The sequence below is a fragment of the Solanum verrucosum genome, unplaced genomic scaffold, assembly GCF_900185275.1.
Source record: "Solanum verrucosum unplaced genomic scaffold, falcon-dt-bn FXZP01000103.1, whole genome shotgun sequence".
In the NCBI taxonomy this organism is placed as follows: domain Eukaryota; kingdom Viridiplantae; phylum Streptophyta; class Magnoliopsida; order Solanales; family Solanaceae; genus Solanum; species Solanum verrucosum.
The window spans coordinates 8,485,692-8,509,138 of NW_026020048.1; the positions used below are offsets into that span (position 1 = coordinate 8,485,692).

A 23,447-nucleotide genomic window follows, 5' to 3' on the forward strand; every position below is an offset into this window, starting at 1 on the left:
TGTTTTATTTTAAAATCTTTTTCCCCTTTTCTATGCCGTGGCGGAGCCAATTTTTTTAATGAGGGGGTTCAAAATCTGTAGAAATAGACACATGAAGTAGCCGAAGGGGATTCAACATCTATTATATATACATAAAAAAAATATTTTAACTATGTATAAATTATATAACAATGAACCCCTTATTCCGATGAACCCCTTAGTATAAGGTGGCTCCACCCCTGCTTCTATGTCACCCATCCCCTGTCCCGCCACCTTAAAAGAAAAAAATCAGAAAATCTTTATTGCGTCTTTATTTCTACATTAAAAAAATATGTCTTTTTACTGTCGCTAGCCATTTCGAGTTTCAGCACTGATAGTCTTCAATTGAACCCCTATAAAAATAGATGAAAATATAGATGGATACCAATTTAATCTTCATAAAAAAGAGAAAAAAAATCAATTAAAAGATACTTGATGATTTCAAATCACAAAAATTGCTCCTAGAATCATCAAAAAGATCTTAAATTGGAAGGAATATGGGAGGAAAATATTGAGAATATGTGATATAGGAATATTGATGAAAGAGAAAGTATTAATGAGGATAAAATTGAAAAACTGATCACATAAAATGTGCCTAGACATAATTAATTATCATTTTCCTATTTAATATTTAATAACTTTCCTGATTATTTGTATATAGTTAACTTTGCTATTTATTGTATAGTTATATCCATATAACATAAAAATAATAAACTATTGCTATTTGTTTTAAATATATACTATTGATGTTTGCCGTATTCTATAGTTTTTCCTACGAGTCTTGCTAGGCCCAACACTGAAAGCGACATATAGCAGTGTCGTCAACGTTGAAATTATTATACCCCAACTAACCATCCACCAAAAGATTATGTCCTTTTCTCCATTTTAAACATCTAAGATAAGAGCAGTCAGTCTCATGCGCCATCAAATTCACTTCTTGGTTCCAGTTTGTTGATTAGTCAAGGCGATCTAACTTCAGCATATGTGTGTTTCAATTTGTTTGTTATAATTTGATTTGGGAAAAAAAAAATATTTTTTAAAAAACAATCGTCTTAAAACATATCATAACATTTTTGTGGCATATCAATATTTCAGTGACATTTGCATGACTATAAGAAAGCTTCTTAAGAGGAAATTTATTTCCAAAATAAAGAGATATGCCATTTTCTTGGCACGAAGACAAATTGAAACATAAAAAGTACATTGTGGCAGGTTTATGATTTAAAGATTGTGGTTGTTCTGCTCTCTATATTTTATTACTCTAGATCTTCTTAACTAAAATTGAACATAATAATTTCTAGAGATGGCAAAATTAACCCATGAAAATATAATCTATTTAAATTCGGACAAGTTATTGATCTCTCCATTTATTTGTTCAGTTTAATCGACTTAGCCCCTCAAAAATTGAGTAATATGTAACTCAAATTGATCAATTAGAAATTTTGTCAAAATATTTTTAAAATGACATTGTTTTAGTTTGATATGTTAAATATTATAATGATAAAGAAAAGCAGTAGTTTTATTAGGTGCTAAAAGGTTATACAAGAACAAATAAAGTAAATTGCACTTCCTCCGTTTCATATTACTTAAAAATCAAGAGAGTTTTATAAAAGTTTTCTTAAGGTGTGTGTCAAATTAACATAGATTAAGTAATGTGAGATGGAGGTGATGAGTATTAAAGAATTGAATGAGTTTAGTTATGATCCATATAGGGAAAATTGTATGAAATAACAAACTACTAATTCAAATTAAATGTTATAGCCATAATTTATTTTATTTGTAATTCGCAGCAAACATTCCATTTTTTTGCCATCTGATTCGGTATACAATTAGTCATTTTATACATTTCGATATAGAATGTATAAAATACGTTTGTGTTTGTATAAAACCAGTATAAAGCCAGAGAAAAGTGTATATACAAATACAAATACATATATTTTCGTCATATACACTTATAACTATACAAATACAGATCTTATTATACAAATTACAATATATAAATGAATTTATACAAAATTGAACAATTTGTATAAAATTGGATGTATCTAGCTAATTATACAAATCAAAAGCTCCATAGCAAACATAAAAATTGTTATGGAGTGTAATTATGCAAACTATAGTCATAACATACAAATATGATTTTTATGTTTGTTATATGTGAAAGTTGTTCATCCATATATGATCCTTAACCCATTTCAGCCCAAGTAACTTTTGAATCATTTTGACCCGCGTATTCAGTTCATTTGACATCTCTAAATTAATGATTCAGTGAGAAGATGCAATATGCCTGTGCACTTGGCTAGCAAGATGTACTTAGTCATCATGTTTGCAGATTAAGTACAAGTGAGATGGATCCAAAATTATCTCTTCATTGTCCCTCTTGTGTTTTTTGTCTCTCATTGTGTTGGGACCAGTGAGTCAGTAAACCTCATTATAGATGTACCTTCCGACCCTACTTCTTCATGACACTTGCATCTTCTTCTTTATGGTAAAAGATAACCAACTACTACTATTGCATTTTGATGAATTAGATATGAGAGCAAGCAGTCTACATTGTTTTCTGGTAGACTGTTTGGACCTACTACTATATTGGACCAACTAATGTTTATTTATAATTTTTTAAGGAATACGTGAAAGAAAAAATGAACAATTAATATGGAACAAATGAAGTAGTAATAAACTAGCATTTGACCATACATTTCCACATATTCTTGACAAATATTATTTGGGTGAAATTTCACCATGTGTTTGGCCATAATATTTGGGAAACATATTTCATTTTTTAGAAAAATATGATTTATACCCATAAGTTTTAAAAACTATCAAAACTAATCATAAGTTTGTATTACACGTCAATTGGATCTTCGTTGCAACAAATAACAAGTAGTGTCCATGACACTGGAGCAATGTGGTAGTTTGGAGTGAGTGCAACAAGTATCATTTCATATCGTGAAGTAGACAAAACACATGACTTTATTACCATGAGCCGATTGTTCATCATTTTCATCAACAACCATATCATCACTTTCATATTCACTGAATATTTCATCACTACTTTGGTGTTCACGTAAAAAAATATGTAATACAACGCAAACAACTACTATAGAGGGTGCTTTTGTAAAAGAAAAAAGTTTGATGTAAAATTTTAATTTTTGAAAGATCCAAATAATGAGATTTGGTCCAAATACTAGAAAAAATTAGTATTTCGGAATTTGGGATATTTGCCAAATAATGACAAATTTATGGACAAATACTGTTTGCCAAATTTCCCCCCAAATATTACTTGGGAAATCTATGACCAAACGGGTCTTAAGAGAGTTTGCCTCTAGTTGTTTGTCTCCCTTTGTCAATCAAAGAGTATGCAATCAATTTCATTTTGTTTAAGTAATTATTTGACCAAACAAACAAATCAAATTATGTTGGCCCCCCCAATTATTTAATTGCATTCAATTAAACCTAAACTCTACTATAAGGTGGTCAAATTGCTATGATTATTAGTTACTCTCTCGGATTCATAATAAATGGTAGCTAGGAGACACTTTTTAAGAAAACTATTCACTCTTAAAAATAATAAAAGATACAGTATTTTTTATTAACATATTCTTTATCAAATGCCTTGAGAGAAAAAGTAAATTTTTAATGATTTTTTAGTTATGTAAAATATTAAGTACTATTCAAATTAGAAGAAAACAATCTGTATTTTCTTGCCGTTGTTGCTGGCACGCCTTCCATTTTTATAATTAAAAGAAATCTGTGTGGATTCAAAACTTGAGAGTAAAGAAGCTGGTGGGTCTAAATTCAAATATTCTCAAACTTCACAAAAAGTTTTCTCATTATTTTACAATGAAAAACTTTTCTTGCAAAACTCAAAAATGTCTTTGTCCCCACATAATTCCAAAAAGTAAATTTATGCAAAAGAAGCAACGTAGAAACTTTTCTATTGTCTTTCCACTCCCATAAGATTCCAAAAATAACTCACCTATCTTAACCAAAGTCCAAACACAACATTAATATAACGATCAAGGGTCACTATCGTTAACTAAATTGGAGGTTCAGTGTTTTCCTCCCTCATCCAAACTCAAGGTAAAACCCATAACCATATTTAATGAAATCTACAACATAAAAAAAAGGAAATTCATTTACTGCATCCACTAATAGTTTGTTGTACATTTCTGAATTTATATTTGTCACAACACGTAACTTCATAGTTAATATTTTGAAAGTCAATTAAATTTTTTTATATATATCTTTTTAAATATTTTACTATGAGTTATCAAAATTTTAAACTTCCGTGTCCATTGATACGGATTATATTTGGCGTGGTGGTCACCTTCAGTTCCCTCATAAATAAATTTACTGTTTCAAAGATATAAGTAACGATTTTCGGGAGATTAAAAAAACATTCATTTTCTTTAATCTCGAGGAAACCCCTCCAATTTTCCCTTCTGCTCTTTGTCCCCAGTCATCTGCATATACAGATATTTTCCGTTTCGGTTCTCGAGAAATTTTCATTTCCCTTTGATGAAATCTAGTTGTTTGTGTCTATTAATTGTTTGAACGAACTGCGGTTACCGATTTGGCTGGAAACTGTATTTGATTTGATTATCGAAGCATTTTTACTTGGCGAAGCGCCAGTAATTTCTGTGAACTACAAGTAGAAGTTCGTCGTCAGAATTCAAATTAGAAAATAGGTCTGAAAATTGAAAAAAAAATTCCTCTTCTGGTTGCTAAATACTCAAACCTTTAGTGAAGTTTTGAGGCAAATGTTCGTCAAATATGCCAAGCATTAGAGCTCCAGCTGCAAGGAAAGCCACTACCCTTTCGGTAACGTTTCTATTCAGGACTGCTTTAGCATCACATGTTCTGTATGTTTATCCAACTTTTGATGTGTATTTTGCTTTGTCTGTATCATTCTGGTGGATGTAGGTAGCAGTGAAATGTAGGCCATTGACGGATAGAGAAGGTGGCCGCGATATAGTTAGAGTAAACAATGATAAGGTAATTGTGGAGTTGATTTTTCTACTGTTCTATATGAAAAACATTGTCTATTCATTGTGGAGTTGATTGACTAACCTGAGCAGTAAATTTTGGTAATTCATGACAACAATGATGAATATAGGAGGTTGTTATTCTGGATCCTGACCTGTCAAAGGATTACTTAGATCGCATACAGAATCGTAGCAAAGAACGAAGATATGCTTTTGATTATGCATTTGGACCTAAATCTACAAATTTGGCAAGTATTTCATATTATCCTTGTTAGTATTTTTTTTTCTAGACTTTGCTTCCCTTGAGTTTTTATCATCTCCTTCATGTATGCATGATGCCAATATATGTCTTTGCATCTGATGTCGTTTATTAAACTCTGATGCTGTAAACCTCAGGGCGTCTATGAGAGAAGTATTCAGTCTACAATTGCTGGGGTTAGTCAAGGCCTGAATGCAACTGTCTTTGCTTATGGCTCAACAGGCAGGTATATACAACATTGGATTAAGAACATCTGACCTCTCTGTGGTTTTTGAACCTTTATGATTAATCTCCTGGGGTTGGAATATTGGCCTAATACCCTGTCATGATATGGAATTTTTAAAAACTGCTAAACTAACCATGTATTAGCATCAAGTACCACTAGTATGATCTTCCTTCAACAACATGGTGAGTGGCTAAAGTTGAGATGCAAAATGCTACAACAACGATCATTTTGAATACAATGAGAAACTTGATACATTAATGGCACTGGAAGATTGGTGTGGATCAAAGAAATTAAATGAAAAGCAGAGATTGGTTAATAAAGGTTTATTTTGTTGCAAAGTTGAATGGAAGTTATAGACATTTTGTTATTTTTAGGCTTCCATTCAGGCCATATCAGTGATCTTCTCATATAAAAACTTAAAAGAGTTATTCCTGTGTTTGCTTGTCCCTTAATATACACTTCTCTACTGATTTTAAGAAAAGACAACTTATTGGGTTTTAGCTGGGCTAATAAGAGCGTCACTTGTGGGGTTTATTTAAACATAGTGAAATTATTATCTTGTCTTCCTTTTCTTATTTTCTTCTTGTACTTTTGTCTTTTTGTTTTTCCTATTCTAGTTGGAGGGGCTTGGAGTGCTTCTATAAGATAATCTTAATATTGAACAAGTGTTTGTATTTTCAGTGGAAAAACATATACAATGGTTGGAACTAAAGATGACCCTGGACTTATGGTTCTGAGTCTTAACACTATATTCAATCGTATCAAGAATGACAAAAGCTCTGACGTGTTTCAAGTTACTTGCTCCTACCTTGAAGTCTATAATGAGGTCTGATGTCTTTTGCATGGAATAATCAGTTCTAGATTGAAGTGATCTAGGCTATGTTTTTGACATCTAAATATGTTATAAGCAGGTAATCTATGACTTACTTGAGAAGTCATCGGGTCACTTGGAGCTCAGAGAGGATCCAGAGCAAGGAATAGTGGTTCCTGGCCTTAGATGTATCAAGGTTCGTCCCTTTATTATTTTTTTGTACTTTTATCTTTTTGAGGGAATGCCACATTTTAGATGGTTGGACTTAGCATCTGTCCGGAAACAACCTCTCTACCCTACAAAGGTAGGGGTAAGGTGTGAGTACATCCTACCCTCCACGTTCCTCACTTGTGGGATTACACTGGGCATGTTGTTGTTGTTGGACTTCACATCTGTGGTCAAGGTTTATTTTTGGTTTAATTAAAGAACTCCCTCAAAATCAATAGCTTTATGAAGTCCCAATGGATTTCACATCTTAAAGTGGCAGTGCGTATTCATGATATTCTTCTCTTGATGCCTTTGAGATGCTGTCCATCAAGTTTTTTAATACCTAGGCGATGAAAGTATGTAACAACAATCTGCTTCATACTTCTTAACACAAGTTTCTCTAGCTTTCCAGCTATTTTTAGGTCTGACGTGAAAAGATATACTTTCTGCAGTTGTGATGCTCTCCTCATCTGTCGATTTGGCTATTTTGTCTTCTCACTTGTTCTTTGGCCTCACCGTTTCTTTAGATAATGACTATTTACGTTTTGATTACTTTTGCTCTACTCTAGTGGTACAAGATCCTTTCCTGTTGTTCTTGACCCTGTTACTTGTAATAGGTTAATTCAGCTGATAAAATCCTTGAGCTTTTAAATTTGGGGAACAGCAGGCGAAAAACAGAAAGCACAGAGGTCAATGAAACTTCATCACGGTGAGTAACCATGACTTTGTTAATGTTCTATCCTAGGTTCCCTCAAATTCTGTTTAGCTTTCTACAGCAAACTGAAATATATTTTCTCTTCTACTTTTTTATGATTCCTTGGGAAAGAAGACTTAGATACAGACTTCTTATATCCTCTACAGTCATAAAAGTGAATCTTACCATTGTTTATCAGGCATGAAACACTGATAACGATTACAGCTAAAAGAAAAGGGGGTGGTTCTTGATAACTCTGTTTTTTGCTTCAAGATGAAGAAAAACCTACAACTAGCTCAATTTCGTGGTCACGTCACCTTGTTAATGGTATGGAAATACTGATATTTTCTGAGCAGTTCTCATGCAGTGTTGGAGATTTCTGTGACTAGGAAACAGAGAGACAAATACTCTAATCAGGTTATAAGAGGAAAGCTGGCACTTGTGGATCTTGCTGGAAGGTCTGCCCAATATTTCCTTCTTTCTTCTTCTTTTCCTGCATGAGCAAAACGTAGGTGATAGTTATCTGTGAAACTTTTGCTACAGTGAACGAGCTTGTGAAACAAATAGTGGAGGTCAAAAGTTGAGAGATGGTGCAAACATTAATCGATCTCTTCTTGCTTTGGCAAACTGCATAAATGCTTTGGGGAAACAACAGAAGAAGGGGCTAGCTTATGTTCCTTACCGCAACAGGTGTTTGAATGGTTGTTATGTTGGCGGTGAATCTTTTTCCTAATGCTAACTAGTTTAGTTGATTCTTTTTGCAGTAAATTGACACGAATTCTGAAAGATGGTCTGAGTGGTAATTCTCAAACAATAATGATTGCCACCATATCACCAGCTGTCAGCCAGTATCACCATACTGTGAATACCTTAAAGTATGCTGACAGAGCGAAGGAAATTAAGACACACATTCAGGTTAGAGTCCAATATAATATACTAGTCTCACAAAGGACACTAGAATCTTATTAGAAGAAGATAAACAGGTCTGATTGTGATGTTCAATGCATTACATAGTTAAAAGTCTGACCCATTTTTTTATTATGATGATCTTCCCATAGTAGAAAGAAAAACACTCTTCATTTGTTAATTTTTTTTTAAGGTGCAGTGATTAGCACGTTGTAATAAAGAAGTAATATCTACAGTTACCCTTGGATAGAGAATGGATGGGTGAAAGGTAGTGTAACAAGAAAAGTAAAATTGAATAGGTGACTCATCTGATGTTTATCCAATGAAATGAATGCATTAAGATGGCTTGACTCTTGAGTGTATTAAAGAAGGCCTTGTGTTCCAGTATTGCAAAGGAATGATTCTAATTGCAGTTACTAATAAGAATCGTTGACAAAGAAGGATGGAGCAGATAAGAAGAGTTTAAAAAGAATAAATTGAATTTTAGTCCTTAATGGTTTGCTTTGTACTGAAAAAGTTAACTACATCACCAGATTCATGTAGCTGTCCTTCTGGTGAAGGGTCATCTGAGGGTTGTGGTAAGGGTAGAGGTTCATGCGGTTGACTTCCTTTTAAATCCACTTTGTTCTTGTGATGTTTTGGTATGATCATTAGATTTGCTTACTGGTACGGCCCAATCCTCTGTGTGACTTATGGTTTAAGCGTTCACATCCAACTGAGAAACTCTTCTATTTGCCTTTTGTCCCAGTAACTAATCAGGAATCAGGATAATGACTGAATTGTTTCATTATGAGCCTATTGTCGATCAAAATGCTGAAACTACTTTGGGTATTCTAATTTGCAATTCAGGACGTGTAGTACTTGATTCGTCTTGGTTTCAACTTGGAATTTGTTTGGGATAAATCACCATATTCTCTACACAAATTTACACTTGAGCTTTACTCTTAAATTTTCTATGCAATGTGATTTGTGTTGCCTTTCCAAATTTCATCCTTTCACTGGAGCTGTTTGTTTGTTTCATTGCCTTGATCTGTCATTAATTTTCCAAAAAGAAGAAGAGATATTGATCTGTCATTCTGTTTGAGTTATCTTCACAAGTTAATACAAATTCCAGTAGGTGTTGCTCATCAGTTCTGATCTGCTTTGTTATGCTCTTCAGAAAAACATTGGAACAATCAATACTCACGTTTCAGATTACCAACGGATGATCGATAGCCTTCAAGTAAGCAAGTTGACATTTTTAGCAGTTTTTGTCTGGACCTTACAAAATCATGCATGTTTAGGAGAGCTGCTTTTCCTTGTAGATTGAGGTTAGCCAGTTGAGGAAGGAATTAGCTGACAAAGAAACACAACTAATTGCCAAGCCTACTGAAAAAGCGTCAGATGACGAGCTTTCTTGGCTGGACACGTTGAGCCATGAAACCAGTGAAAATGTCCAGGAGAGGATAAATTTACAGAAGGCCTTGTTTGAGATAGAGGAGATGAACATTAGCAACCATAATGAACTCCAAAATCTTGATGATGCAATTGCAAAACAACAGGTTAAGTATCATTGTGTTCTTAACTTGATCAAAATCTAAGAACCATCTATTTGCCAAACATCTATATGCTTCTCTCTGGCACTTAACATGTGTTACCCCAAGCATTTACCTATCTTGCACACAACGATTTGTATTTGTTAAATCAGTAGCCGCAATTTCTTGTTAAGTTTCTATTACATGTCTAGTGCTCCCTATGGTATGAATGCACTACAACTGTTTGAATGGTCTCTTCCCTAAGGTCAGTCTACTCTGATTTTGGAAGTAGAGCGTGTAGTCATTTGCTTCTATTTCATTCCTTCATTTCTTGTCTGATCCATGGCGCTTCATAATTTTGCTATTCAATCCCTAAAGATCACTAGTGTTGTCTTGTCTTTCTCCTTCTGTATGACTTTTTGTTGAAGATCCCATATTATATGACGAAGTTCAAGAATGTTTTCTTGTTGGGTATTTCCTCAATTTTCAGGCTGTTGAAAAGGATGGGGCAGTCGTGCGAGCTCTTAGAGCAAGACGTCAAGTCGTTCTTGATAATATTCGCGACAATGATGAGCTCAGTAACAATTATCTGAAGGTGGCTAAGTACTACTGATGTAGGTTATATTATCCAATCTCTGCTTTTCTCTTAACACATCTGGAGTTGTAAATTGCGCAGGAAATTGAAGTAAATGAGAAGCGGAGGTGTGAACTCCAAGCTATGATTGATGAAGCTATTAGCAATAATGGAAACAAGACTTACTTGAGAGTTCTGAGTCAATACAGGCTTCTGGTAAACACATACTACTATTTTTGTTCTTTTTGCTTAATCCCACCAAAGAAGATATATCAATTATCCAGTTCAGTTTCAGAAAAAAAGATGCATCAATTATCCGGTTTTACCTTTCCATCACAAGATTTATGTTCTCTCCAATTTTCCTTTCCATGTTTCCACTCATTGGTCTGCTGCCTCCTAGTATTGGGAAGCCTGAAGCCCAATGAAAACAATTATTTTTTTATGTAGAATTGCATATGGTAAGTTTGTCTGAATATTGGTATATTATTTGAACCTCACTTGTTTACTGAAATATATGTAGGGAATTGCTAATACTGAGCTTCAGCTTGAAATAGCGATGAGAGATCAAATAATTCACAATCAAAGGGAAACACAAAAGAATCTGTGGAGTTTACTCCTTAGTTTAGGCCTTGATGAAAAGCAGATAACGGATCTTGCCCTTAAACAGGGAATAACTATTGAAGACTGGACAATGACTGCCCAAATTCAATTATCTGATAGAAGACAGTCGCCAAACACAGGAAGTGGAACATATACTACCTTATCTTCCTCTCCACCAACTTTTCAACTTGGTGCTAACATGCCACTTGAACAATACTTCTGTTCTACGCCAATTTCATTGAGAAATCGGAGACCACCACTTATCCATTGCAGAGATGAAGACCACAGTTCTTATTATTTGCATGACTACTCCCCATCAGAAAATATGACACTGAATGAAGGCGAAAGTTGTTTCAAAGATGGGACTTCACTTCATGAAGTTCCTAATAGGCATCCTCTTGAATTTTGCAGTTCGTATGCACCGACAAGAAACCAATTTTCTTCATGCAGTGAAAGTGGCATGACAGTGACCCCCTCCCATGTGGATTTCAGGCAGCAGCAGATGGTATTCCTTCAAACTAATCATTCTGAATTCCCCTGTATTGAAGACTTCGACAATTTTTATTAGGACACACTTCCTCCCTCCTTGTATTTTAGCTACTGTGCCTTTCAATGTTCTTTTTCTCCTGTTTCCTTTTTGGTTTATACATTTAACTCTTTTATCTCACTTATAGGATGTCCAGTCAAGCTCTATCAGGCAGCAAATACGGCCAAGCTGCCATGCAGATATAAGCAACACCGATTACTTTCACCATGGAATTACGATGGTTCATAGGGTATCAAGGCATGGTCGGTTTCACAGTAGCCCCTTAACCCAGAACTTTGCCTCACTCAACTCTAATCATGTGCGTCCAAAACTTGGGCTATTTAACCTGCAAGATATGCAGGTGCCTCCTTCCCGTGATACAACCAAGAAAGTTTCATTAAGTTCCAATAGCCGTGAAGCTCAGCCACCAAGATTTGCTTAAACAATCTATTCTTTCATTTGATTCCTTTTTTCAATTTGCCCCTCCAATTGTACATAATATAGTATTAGAGGTTTTATTGTCATTTAGTGGATCCAGTAGTTGGCATAGATTATTCAATTAATTCGAGTCTTATAACAAGGTAAAGACTAAAGAATGTAGTTGTGCTGCTGCTGCTGCCTGCAGTGGAGTGCACTGCATACTTCAGTAGTGTGAGCTTTTGGAAGTTGCCGGCAGTTGATGAAGCAGTTAAACGTGAGTCATAGAGTCCAAATTTTCTGTAAGCTCTTGGAGAACTCACAATGACTTGCTAAATCGTTGCTGGTTTTGAGTTCTGCTACTCATATCTATGTATTATCACAACAAAGAAAAAAAGATGTTTTTTCACTGTATGGTAACACGAGTGTTTTTCTTTTAGACCATGATGGTGTGCATATAAAATCTTTAGTGTCAGGTTCAGGTAAGTCAATATTTGCTTCGGGATGTGAGGAGCTGATGTGTCATAGTACCAAAATTCAAAAGCAAATTAATGTTTCAAATTATCTGAATTAGATACCTTTTTTCAAGTATGTACGTAGAATTCTCCCATTCTTTTTTCTTTTCCTTCAATTTTTTTAATTCAATTAAAATTGATAAGTCGGAGTAATGTGTAATTTGCTAGTATCGGAGATTGAAGTTGACTCATTCGAGATAATCAACATAATATTGAAAAATTCAGTCACTACTCTCGCGTGGTTGATAGTACTTGATAATTCCATGTTGCTGTTAACTGCGCTGTTTGAAGTTTACAAAAGAAATCAAGTCAGTAAATGATAAAGCTTGCTAAAGTTAACACACCGGATAAATAATTTTGTAAAATTAAGTTTATTTTGATTCCCCCACCATACGTATGCACTCTTGAAAGGTCTAATACGAAAAGAAAAAAAAAAAAAAGATCCAAAGGACAAAAGGAGTGAGCAATGTGTACCTTGGAACGTGAATTCGAATTTAATCAAGAATATCACATCTGAAAACACCAAAAAAAAAAAGAAGAAAAAAAGCATAACTCTTATCTCGCTTCTCACACCATTTATACGGAAGGAAACAGCTAGACTTGTGCCGGGATTTATCGAAGCTTGATATTTCAGATTCGTCTGATGTAAAACAGTCGCTAAAGCTTGGCATTCTTCCTCTAGTTCTTTAAACCTCTGAAAAACCCTACTCCATTTTTTTGGCATTCTGAAAGTAATTAACACCCTCCATGGCTTCCCCTACCGAGACTTCAGAATCTTTCAAACCCTACGAGCTTAAATTCACTCTCTCCGGCCACAAACGCGCTATCTCCAGCGTCAAATTCTCCGACGATGGCAAAATCCTAGCCACTTCCTCCGCCGATAAAACTGCCCGAACATGGGATGTCTCCGACGGATCCCTTCTTCACGAATTCCTAGGTCACGAACAGGGTATCTCCGATGTTGCCTTCTCCTCCGACGGCCGTCACCTAGTTACTGCCTCCGATGACAAAACTGTACGATTATGGGACGTTTCCACCGGTTCCCATATCAAAACCCTTACAGGTCACACAAATTATGTTTTTTGTGTTAACTTCAATCCCCAAGCTAATATGTTGGTTTCTGGGTCGTTCGATGAGACGGTTAGGTTATGGGATGTGAAGACTGGGAAGTGTCTCAAGGTGCTGCCGGCGCATTCCGATCCTGTGACGGCTGTGAATTTTAATCGGGATGGTTCGTTGATTGTGTCAAGCAGCTATGATGGGTTGTGCAGAATTTGGGATGCTTCAACCGGGCATTGTATGAAGACCATTATTGATGATGAAAACCCACCTGTGAGCTTCGTCAAGTTCTCGCCCAATGGCAAATTTATACTCGTTGGCACTTTGGATAATTCTCTGGTAAGTTTCTGTTTTTTATTGCTGTTTCTTGATTTTTTTAATTTTGCTTTTCTTTTATGTGTTCTATCCAGTGAGCAATTTATATTCCTATTGCTTCTATACACTGGATTTTGGCTGCCAGTTGCGAAAGCAGAACTTCCCTTTTCCTCCGTTTTTTCTTTTAGTTGAATAAGATGTAAAGGTTGAGTTTTGGTAGATTTTGTTTGAAAAAATGTAGCTTTTGGTGAAGTTACTCTAAGGAGGTTCTTCTGAGGTGCATTACACAAGTGCTTTGTCCACTTTAGATAGCTGTTTTCTTTTCTTATTTTCTGTGGAGTTGAAATTGGTTTTACGGCCATGTAGGAATTCAGAGACACTGTAAAGATAGTTCTGTAGGATTCCTCATAATATGAATGTTCATGTTACTTGATTTGATCATCAAAGTTGGTGTCTTTACTGTTTTGAACTGATTAAGTCAAAAGAGCTCTGGAGTTTCATGTTGTGTAGAACGTCAGGTTTGATGATAAAAAGATTATAGTGCATTTGTCTATCAAGTGCTTCAGTCGCAGCATATGGTTTCTTGTGTTCTTTTCGGTGGAGTTGGAACTACTGTTATGGGCAAGTCTTGAGAGTTGAGCATAATGTATCTAATCATGTTCATTTAGCAGATGTAAATTGATCCAACATAGACATAAGACATGCCCAAGTTTTCTAAGATATTTATGTTATCTTATTTCTTATTTAAGGGACTGAGATTATCCATCTAATTCTTCTTTCCAAAAGGAAATACTAAAAGCGATGAAACTGGAAAGAGAAACTAGGACTAGGGTAGCAAATGCAATCCAAAAAGATATTAACAGGTTCGGCGAGTGTCAAAATGTTTACTGGTCAGAATGGGCTATGGCAAATTAAACTGTCCAAAAAGACTGCTCAGATTGGGCTAGGCTGAGTCGCCCAAATCAACCTGTGAAGGCTGCTGCTTAAATTGGTCTCGTCCTCCTGATTCCCCACTTTTTTATCAGATGTCCAGCAAAACTACTTGCAATCTCTCTCTGACAAATTCTTCACATTTCCTCTTAAGGGATAAAGTTGAGATGTAAGTTACATGTTCCCATCATAAGCATTCTGTGTTGAAACAGACGTCAACTGCTTACTACTTCTGAGATCTCTTTCCTTACTCTAAACTGGCTAATCTTTTTTTGGAACCATAGACTTCTCAATGGGTTCTATCTTTTTAGTTAGAAATATGGAACATCAAAGTTAGATTTTTGCTAATGTGTCAGTAAACCCAATGCTATCCCCAGTGGTTTTTGCTTTTTCACGTGGTTTCGAACAATTTTGATATGTCGACCAACCCTGGAATTTGAGCAATACTGTGGATTTAGAAATTGTTGTAAACTGGATTGGTTCCTCTTTGTAGTTATGCTTTAATCCAACTTTGGGGATCATTTGGAAGGTCCTTAATACTACTTTGATTTGTTGGAGTTGGTATTAAGTTCTTGAGTTTATCTAAGAATGTTTCAATATATAGCATGAAGGGGTACTTCACCGGATTAATCGATGAACTTTTTGTTCTGTACGATTATGGAAGTGCTATGCAGACATCTCTCAGTACCTCCGCCTATCACACCCCAAGTTTCTAGATAGGATGAAGCTGGTATGCCTAGATCTTCACGAAAGGGTTGGTTATACAAGCTTCATTGTGTATTTGTTGGGAACCACCAACAGATTTGTCAATGTTCCATTCTAGTTTTCTCCAAAAGGGAGTTTAGTTGGAGGACTGTTTATTAATTGTTCAATTCTAACGTTTCCTCCTCATGCTTTTGGCTCTTCCCCATCAAAATTTGCAACCTAAGCCCCAAGATATATCCTGGAGTATCAAAGAGTTCTTAATTTTGTAATATCAGTATCTGCATCCATGATCCATGTATATTCAAGAGCTTTATTTATGTTTCTGGTTCTTTTTTCTTTTCCCCTTTATATTTTAGTAAAAGAAGGAATAAGGGATGCCCTGCTCATATCAAACTTGTGGGATCTAGTGTATGATTTCTTTTCGGGAAATGGCTTGGTGTGTAACCAATATCCGACATCAAAACCTTAGCAGAATAGTGAATTTTTGCATCCAGGAGGCCTCTTCTTTTCTCTCTCATTGAATAATGATCTTTTATTCACCTAGCAGAAAACAGCAAGCAGTTTCTTTAGAGTGGAAAAGGCTGCAAATGCATTTATAAAACGAAAAGAAAAACTGCTTTAAATGGCCATTCTTTACTTTTTCATTTTCTGCAAAGCATGATAGTCTGTATCATCTGATCTGTTTGTATGACATATGTTATATCACGAGTTTCTATGTATGTGCCTCACACTTAGATTTTCGGTTGATTATTTATATGAAAGAACTAAAGTTAAATTTGTTAAAACAATTATACAAGAAGGAAAACTCATTGTAAAGTAATTGGCATGATAAAAATACAATAATCTTTAAAAATCAATATTATTGAAGTATCATAATACATAGTAGTTCAAAATGATTGAACATCATATTAAAAGCATGCTTTAAAGATCAATCAATTCTACTTTAGGGAAACTGGTGTTGTAATTATGAATTTATTAAATTCGTCATTTATGCCCTTTACAATATACAATTCATACAATCCAAAGTATGTATTCTAGTCGCTTGTTTTTTACAGGCATATCCTCAAGTAAGAGTAATGCATGACTATAAAGTTATAACCTATATTCCCTAAGGTAAGATATAAAGTAATCCAGCTTTGGACATAGGTCTTTTATAGGCAGTTGATTTAGTTGAACCATATCAATTAGTATCAATGTGGAATATGAGAGAGAAGAGGTTCTACGAATAAATATTGCATCAATTTAAGCGTAAATTTGATTGTTCTCTCTCTCCCCCCTTAGTGTTTGGAAAGTGAGAAGCTCGAAAAATTGACTAGGGTTTGCTTCACCGAAGCGAGAAGCGAAGCGCACACTTTTTTTCAATTGAAGCGCAGTTTAATACAATAATAAAAAATATTAAATTTGCATAGTTTAGTAACCAAGATATGAAACAAGTCTTTCAATTTTTTGATTAGTAAATAATAGATACTAGAATTAGAAAAAAAAAAGCTACAGATTTTACTACAATCACAAACAAAATAATAAATAAATATTTGCAAACTGCAACAAACAGGAAAAGCTAAAAATAGTTTCTTGTTTGCTGTAGCTTACAAATATTTAGTTTATTTTGTTGTTTGTGATTGTAGTGAGAATCTGTATCTTTTTTATTCTAGTACTCTATTATTTACTTTTTAGTTTAAAAATTGAAAGATTTGCTTAATATGTTGTTTCTACTGAGTTCTTGGTGATTTCTCTGCACAATATTTTTTATTATTATATTAAACTATGCTTTCATTGAAAAAAGTGTGTGCTTTGCTTCTCGATTCGGTGGAGTGAGCCCTCGTCACTTTTTTCAGCTTCTAGTTTTCCAAAACACTCAAGCTGAAATTTTGTGCATGCAACAATAGTTGATAGAATACTTATACATTAATATAAGATATTAGAAATGAATCAAGCATCCAACATTACGTGCTTACCCAAAACCCAATAAATTAGTGCTAAAACCACCATACGATCATTATTATATGTAACTAAGAAACAAAAATACCTATACTCAAAACTCAAACAAAACCTTGGCCCTCGTTACCCAAGCACAATCAATGAGAAGATACTTCATGTGTGTTGCAAGTCTGCAATTATTAAGACTAGGTATCCCTTTAAGTAGGTAGTAAGAGGTGGTTGAAATTATGTGTTATGATCCCTGTGAAATTTGTATGGCTATGGAACTTAACAATGAGGAAACCTGATTCAGATTAGAATCCCATAAAAGTTAAAATATTAATTTGGGAAAGCTTTCAATGTTACAGTTTTATCCACATGTGGTATCATAGTTTGATGAAATATTTTATTTTTTAAAGGGCATTAAAGGCTTAGCAACATTTTAGGGATACTTTTGTTGATCAACATTTAGCGTATTAACATTTGTGCTTTTAGGGATATTTTTGAAGAATGTATATATATATATATTGATATGGATAAAAAATTAACCGACGAGCCAAGTCAAGAAGACACAAAGTAAGGCAATGATGAACTTGATGCACATTCTTATTTTTGTTCTATGTTCAGTGTAGTTCTTTGCAGAGAGCGTTGTCCTTTAAGTTGGGTTCCTTTTCTTGTCGATCCCCTGAACTATATATCTCGATAGAGTTTCTTTTTGTTGTGCACAGTAATAGTCTAAAAACTTATCTATTTTTTAGTAAAAGAAAACAACAGATGAGCTTTTCAGTTTCACCCTGCTTTTTAGTCATCTTGGAAATGTGGGTTGGAGTCATGTAGTTGAGCTTTGTTTGATTCTAATTTCTCTATGACCTATGATATGTGAATCCATCTCAAGTTTTTGTCAATCTGCAGAAGATATATACTTTGGCCCTTAGGACATGCTCTTTTGATTTATATACAATTTGTGTTCTTTTCTGTTGGTCACGTGCACCTTCAGAAATTTAACTGCTACCAACAGTGAATTTGTTGTGCAAAAAATTGTCACGGTGCTTTAAGGATTGTCAGTCTCTTTAGTCTTAAAATAGTTTCCTCTCTCCCACTCAAAAAAAGAAGAAGAAAAGTCCATCATCCATTTCTTTTCAAAGTCCAGTTTCCTGTAGTAATGAACCATTACGTTTTGGCAGATGTATTCCATGCGGTTTCCTAATAGTAATGCTGTTTTCTTACTAAGCTGATTGTACATTTCAGTATTGCTTAGATTTCACAATGAAGTAGGTGTAGTGTTTTATAAGTTCAATTGGTTTGGGAATGTGTCAGACTGTCAGTTTATGTCTTTGTCTAGATTAATGCCCTCTGCAAACTTTCATTGTCTAGAAACTGCTACTTGACAACTTGTTTTCAAAGATGAAAAGGAGACTGTTATTTAACGTGTTTAATGATAGAGACTGCTAGTTAACGTGCTCAATGACCTTTGCATGCTTTTCTTTTCCTTGTTTTGCAGAGGCTTTGGAACTTCTCGACAGGAAAAGTTCTGAAAACTTACACGGACCATGTCAACTCAAAGTACTGCATTTCATCAACATTTTCCATAACAAATGGGAAGTATATCGTTAGTGGTTCTGAGGATAATTGTGTATATTTATGGGAACTCCAATCAAGGAAGATAGTTCAAAAATTGGAAGGCCATACTGATACTGTGATTTCTGTATCATGCAACCCCACTCAGAACATGATTGCTTCTGGTTCTCTTGGGAATGACAAGACTGTGAAGGTATGGACTCAGGGGGGAGACTAAGTATTCTTTTATTTATTCCAAAACATTTGTGCAGTTCAATTAGGTGATGTAGCAGAATTGCTGCATCTTTTCGGCTGTATCTTGTAGATTATGACAGTTGTCATTTTGAGGTTCTTTCAGCTTTTGTCTTAGTTATTGCTTAAAACTAAATGAAAGTACTTCTTCCATTTGACGTTGACAGTCTGCATCTTGTATCAGATGTGCTTTTGTCGATCAGTAGAAATGCAATAGCATGATGATGAGTGAGGCCAGAATTGCTATTTTAGGATTATGTTTGATGCTGTCTGTCTCTGGGATTCTGATTTTCTAATAATATGGAGAATATTTCTGGTTGTTAAAACTTAAAATCCTTCATTATCTTTTAGTTAAAATCATGTACTTGTGCTTGTTGTTTGTAAATTGTTGCAAGTAGGGTCTATGTGCATTTGTTATAGACTTGTTTGGTGATCCATCTTCTTCCTCAATCTTGCAGTTTAGTGATAACAATTTGATGGTACATCCAGTTTATGGGCATTCTCTACTTTTTTTTACCAGAAATTATAGGTGGACATGTTATATAATTTTTACATTCTATATATTTTTAGTTTAAGATCAATAATGACATGATTTTATAGTTATAGACATGTCTACTGGCTCAAAAAGAGGATTGATTAACTACTGGCTCTCTTTAATGGTTGGCCGATCTCCACTTTGTTAGAATTCGTTTTTCACATTTTACATTATCAAAGTATATATAGAGTTCGTTTTTCACATGTGAAATTGTCAAAATATTCAAATAAATTCTACTTGTACTGGCTATTAATTTGGTACCCATTCTCTGATGCTCTTTTTATTTTGTTTTTCACTCAAATTATTATTCATTTCCCTACTTTTTAATATTTTATTTACTACAATGTTTCAACTTATATCACTCTCAGTTGGTGAAAACTGATCGCATAATTTTCTCGATGAGTACAACTAATCTATATTATAGTCAGTATGTGTCCCGGGGGGACTATGGAGTATGGACCAAAATAATTTGTAAATAATTTCAAGGAATCTACAGCATTATTTTACTATCCCACGATATTTAAAAATTCGTTCATGTATAAGGATGGCTAAAACTTTAATCATTAAGCCACTGTCTGTTCAAGATAAAAAATGGAAAAATAGTACTATCAATTAAGTTTTCAAGGATTTGTCATATCTTCCAAAATCGATTTTGCTTTAGTTTATAGCACAATAATTAGGAATCCTTGACGGGGGGGCTTACGTGGTGCTAAATCAGAACTGAAAAAAATGAAGAACATTTCACTCGTGGCATATAAAATATTCAATATAAAAGTGTTAACTACCTTTTCAGTTTGGTTGAAGACAAGTAACCTTATAACTTGTTGCCAATCAAAGATTCGATCTTCTCCTACGCCCAATAAGATGCAAATATATATAATACAGTACTACACATTATAGCAAGTTACAAATTATCATCAACTGCACCTATTGATGGACAATTCATCGCTAAGTCAATGGTTTTCAAGAACGGTATGTACAAAGTACAAACATATCAAATACTATACGAAATAATATCTTAATTTGTTGTATGATTTAATTTGCAGGAAGAAGGTGTGTTCTACTCGAATGAAAACAATTCCAACGACGATTTCACCACTCAAAAATCTACAATCTCTGAAGATCAAGAGACTAGTGAACTGTCTATTACTCCAGATAGTACTCGTGCTAATTCACGTTCTTATTTTCATCAAGAAATTAGCAAAAGTAAATCGAAAATCACCCCTATGGAAAATTTCCCAGTTGGTTCAAAGAGACCTGCAATTGATGATCATCATCAACCCAAATTGAATAAGATCTCTTCATCTTCACATCGTTTTCTTTCTTTTAATAATAATAATATGGATTCAGTATTTCCTAGTCATCAAGGATGTAAAATAGAAGCTGTGGATGAGATGTATTTGTGTGATTCATCAGATCAGATGTTTTTTCCATATGTGAAATCAAACGGTTGTTACGATGTGAAGGATAAAAAAAGGGGAAAAAGAATTCCTTCAGTCGATTTACAACATCATATTATTGCTGAGAGGAAGCGCAGAGAGAAACTTAGCCAGAGGTTTGTGGCACTTTCAGCAATTCTTCCAGGGCTAAAAAAGGTAATCTCTTTTCTCATCAACTTCAATTTTACATACAAATTACTACTCCCTCCGTCCACTTTTATTTCTTTTTTAGAGTCAAATTATAAAAAACTTTACTTCTTTATTTTATATTGGATTTTAGTTATACACATGGATAGCTCAACACATTTTTCTACCCTTAAGATTACTAATATATCCCACTTAGTAGGTGGGATAAAATAATACTCCTATCAAGTTGGAAGGAAATAAGGTTAGATAATTAGGATTAAGACGATTTATACTGTGTTTGGTTGAAGGTAAAATTTAAAGGGAGATTGTTGGCATTTTGTGAATAATATTGGTAGGTGGACAAAGCTTCAATTCTTGAGCAAGCAATCAAACACGTGAAAGAGCTTAAAGAAAAAGTGCAACTATTGGAAGAAGAGAAAAGGAGTGGACCGTCCAAGCAGAAATCAGTTATGTTTGTGAATAAATCTAAGCTGGAAATGGAAGATTCATCTGAAGAAAACAATAATAATGGCAGCGATTTACGGGCAGAAGATATTGAAGTAAGATTCTCAGATAATAATGTATTGATCAGAATTACGTGTGCGCGGCGCAACGCCTTTGTGCTGAATATCCATAACGAAATAGAGAAGCTTCATCTTACCATTCTTCAAAGCTGTATGATGCCATTTGGGAAGCAATCAATTGATATCACACTAGTAGCTCAGGTAATTAAAATACTTCAAAGTTACGTTGCACCAATATATATTTTGTTAAATCATCTGTGAATATATATGTTAACCAAAATTATAATTTTGACTTTAACTTTTATACCTCGACAATATAGGTTAATTACCATCCCTAAAAAAGTGGGGTTAGCAATTACTAACTTTGAAAATAAGACATGTTATATGTCTGCTATGACATGTTAAAATACATTGATAGTGTAAATATTTATGAACTTTGAAAAGTTCAATATGTGTATGTTGATAATGTAAAAGTTACACTAGCATTGTACATAATCTATTTTAAATTGGGTGCAGATGGAGGAAAGTTTCTGCATGACACTAAAGGATTTGGCGAAGCATGTCCGAATGGTCACTGGGAGGTTGATGACCCAAGCTTAGCACTTTCTCTGAGGAAGTTGTAAAATATGTAGACTATCTCAACAATCACATAATCTTGGAGAACCAACAGAATTTTGGTTTGTTTTTAAGATGATGTTTATCTCCTAGGCAATTTCTACAAAGACTGCACTTGATAAAGTAAAATATATCCTACATTATGTAAAGGCAGTTATGTGAGTGTGTGTTTTTTAGTTTCCACCTGGTGTTCCAAGCTTATCATTGAGCCCCGATTAAATTTGGATTGCACACTGCAAGGTTCATATGAGGTGGTGCTCCTCCCAATATAGGATTTTTTCCCATATTCAAAACTCAAACACAAGACGCTGACTAAGGGTGAATCAAACATAACTCAAAGACCTTTTTTTTTAAAAAAAAATCTTGAAAGAATGTCACGCTTGTCCTAAGAAGTCATAATTAATTGAGTTATGTGAGGATGCTCACATAACAAGTAGTAGCTAGTAATAGTAGTTATGTATGTATCATAAAGTACCATTTTTACTTCATTCGAAATTTCCGTATTGTAATTCTTCATTAGGTGTAATATTTGTTTCTACATTTTTGTTTTCTTTCGTCATCATAGTCAAACCATACACAAAATTAAAGAAGATCAGAGGTGGGGTTCGTGGGTTCGGACGAACCAGTAGCTTTTCCGTAGACCCTGTATTTTTACTAGAAAATTAAATAAACAAATGTATATTAACTTGTGTACTTGAGTGGTAAAGAAGTGATCGTAAAACGCTAGAGTTGTGGGTTCGAACCCGCCTTAATCCGAACCATCCTTTTTTTAGAACTCCAAACTCTTAATTCTAGCTTGGACAGTCTTTAATCACTTCATCACTCAAACTCAATGGGAAGAGGTAAAACAAAAAGTAAAGAATATAATAATAACTAAATTCCAAAATGTGCTCCTAGAGTTATACCAACAAAAATAATATATTTTAATTTACCCTCAAGAAATTCATGTTTTCTCCCAAACCACAATGTTCTGTGACAAGAACTGCCTGAAGTGCTGTTCCTTCATAGATTTTTTTTCTCCACTCCATCCAGATCATATTTAAATGACTAAAGTTGTCCCTTAGGATTATTAGAAATCCGTTCCCTTTAGTTATTATGTATACTAAAAATGGTTGTTCTCAAATACTTGTCATTTTATAATAGGGGAAAATGAATTATTTTTTCCAATTATACTTTTGGTGTTAATTGCTCTAAAATTAAGAGATACATATATAAATA

At 34.2% G+C, this 23,447-nt stretch overlaps 3 protein-coding genes across 3 annotated transcripts; all 3 read left to right on the forward strand.

Annotated features, from left to right (window-relative positions):
• The first annotated feature begins 4,531 nt into the window (after positions 1-4,531).
• On the forward strand, positions 4,532-12,125 carry LOC125822376 (kinesin-like protein KIN-8B). Its single transcript, XM_049501770.1, has 16 exons — positions 4,532-4,842; positions 4,945-5,016; positions 5,138-5,254; positions 5,403-5,491; positions 6,173-6,317; positions 6,403-6,498; positions 7,127-7,218; positions 7,560-7,661; positions 7,747-7,893; positions 7,968-8,118; positions 9,269-9,331; positions 9,414-9,650; positions 10,114-10,218; positions 10,300-10,413; positions 10,718-11,302; positions 11,472-12,125. The coding sequence occupies exons 1-16, from the start codon at positions 4,795-4,797 to the stop codon at positions 11,763-11,765; spliced, it is 2,457 nt and encodes an 818-aa protein (XP_049357727.1). The 5' UTR covers positions 4,532-4,794; the 3' UTR covers positions 11,766-12,125.
• A 754-nt stretch (positions 12,126-12,879) lies between these two features.
• Positions 12,880-19,114, forward strand: LOC125822523 (COMPASS-like H3K4 histone methylase component WDR5A). The gene is made up of 2 exons (XM_049501926.1): positions 12,880-13,653; positions 18,683-19,114. The coding sequence occupies exons 1-2, from the start codon at positions 13,003-13,005 to the stop codon at positions 18,974-18,976; spliced, it is 945 nt and encodes a 314-aa protein (XP_049357883.1). The 5' UTR covers positions 12,880-13,002; the 3' UTR covers positions 18,977-19,114.
• Positions 19,115-20,454: 1,340 nt separating this feature from the next.
• On the forward strand, positions 20,455-22,239 carry LOC125822444 (transcription factor bHLH25-like). The gene is made up of 4 exons (XM_049501840.1): positions 20,455-20,497; positions 20,572-21,120; positions 21,447-21,815; positions 22,131-22,239. The coding sequence occupies exons 1-4, from the start codon at positions 20,459-20,461 to the stop codon at positions 22,212-22,214; spliced, it is 1,041 nt and encodes a 346-aa protein (XP_049357797.1). The 5' UTR covers positions 20,455-20,458; the 3' UTR covers positions 22,215-22,239.
• The last annotated feature ends 1,208 nt before the right edge of the window (positions 22,240-23,447 follow it).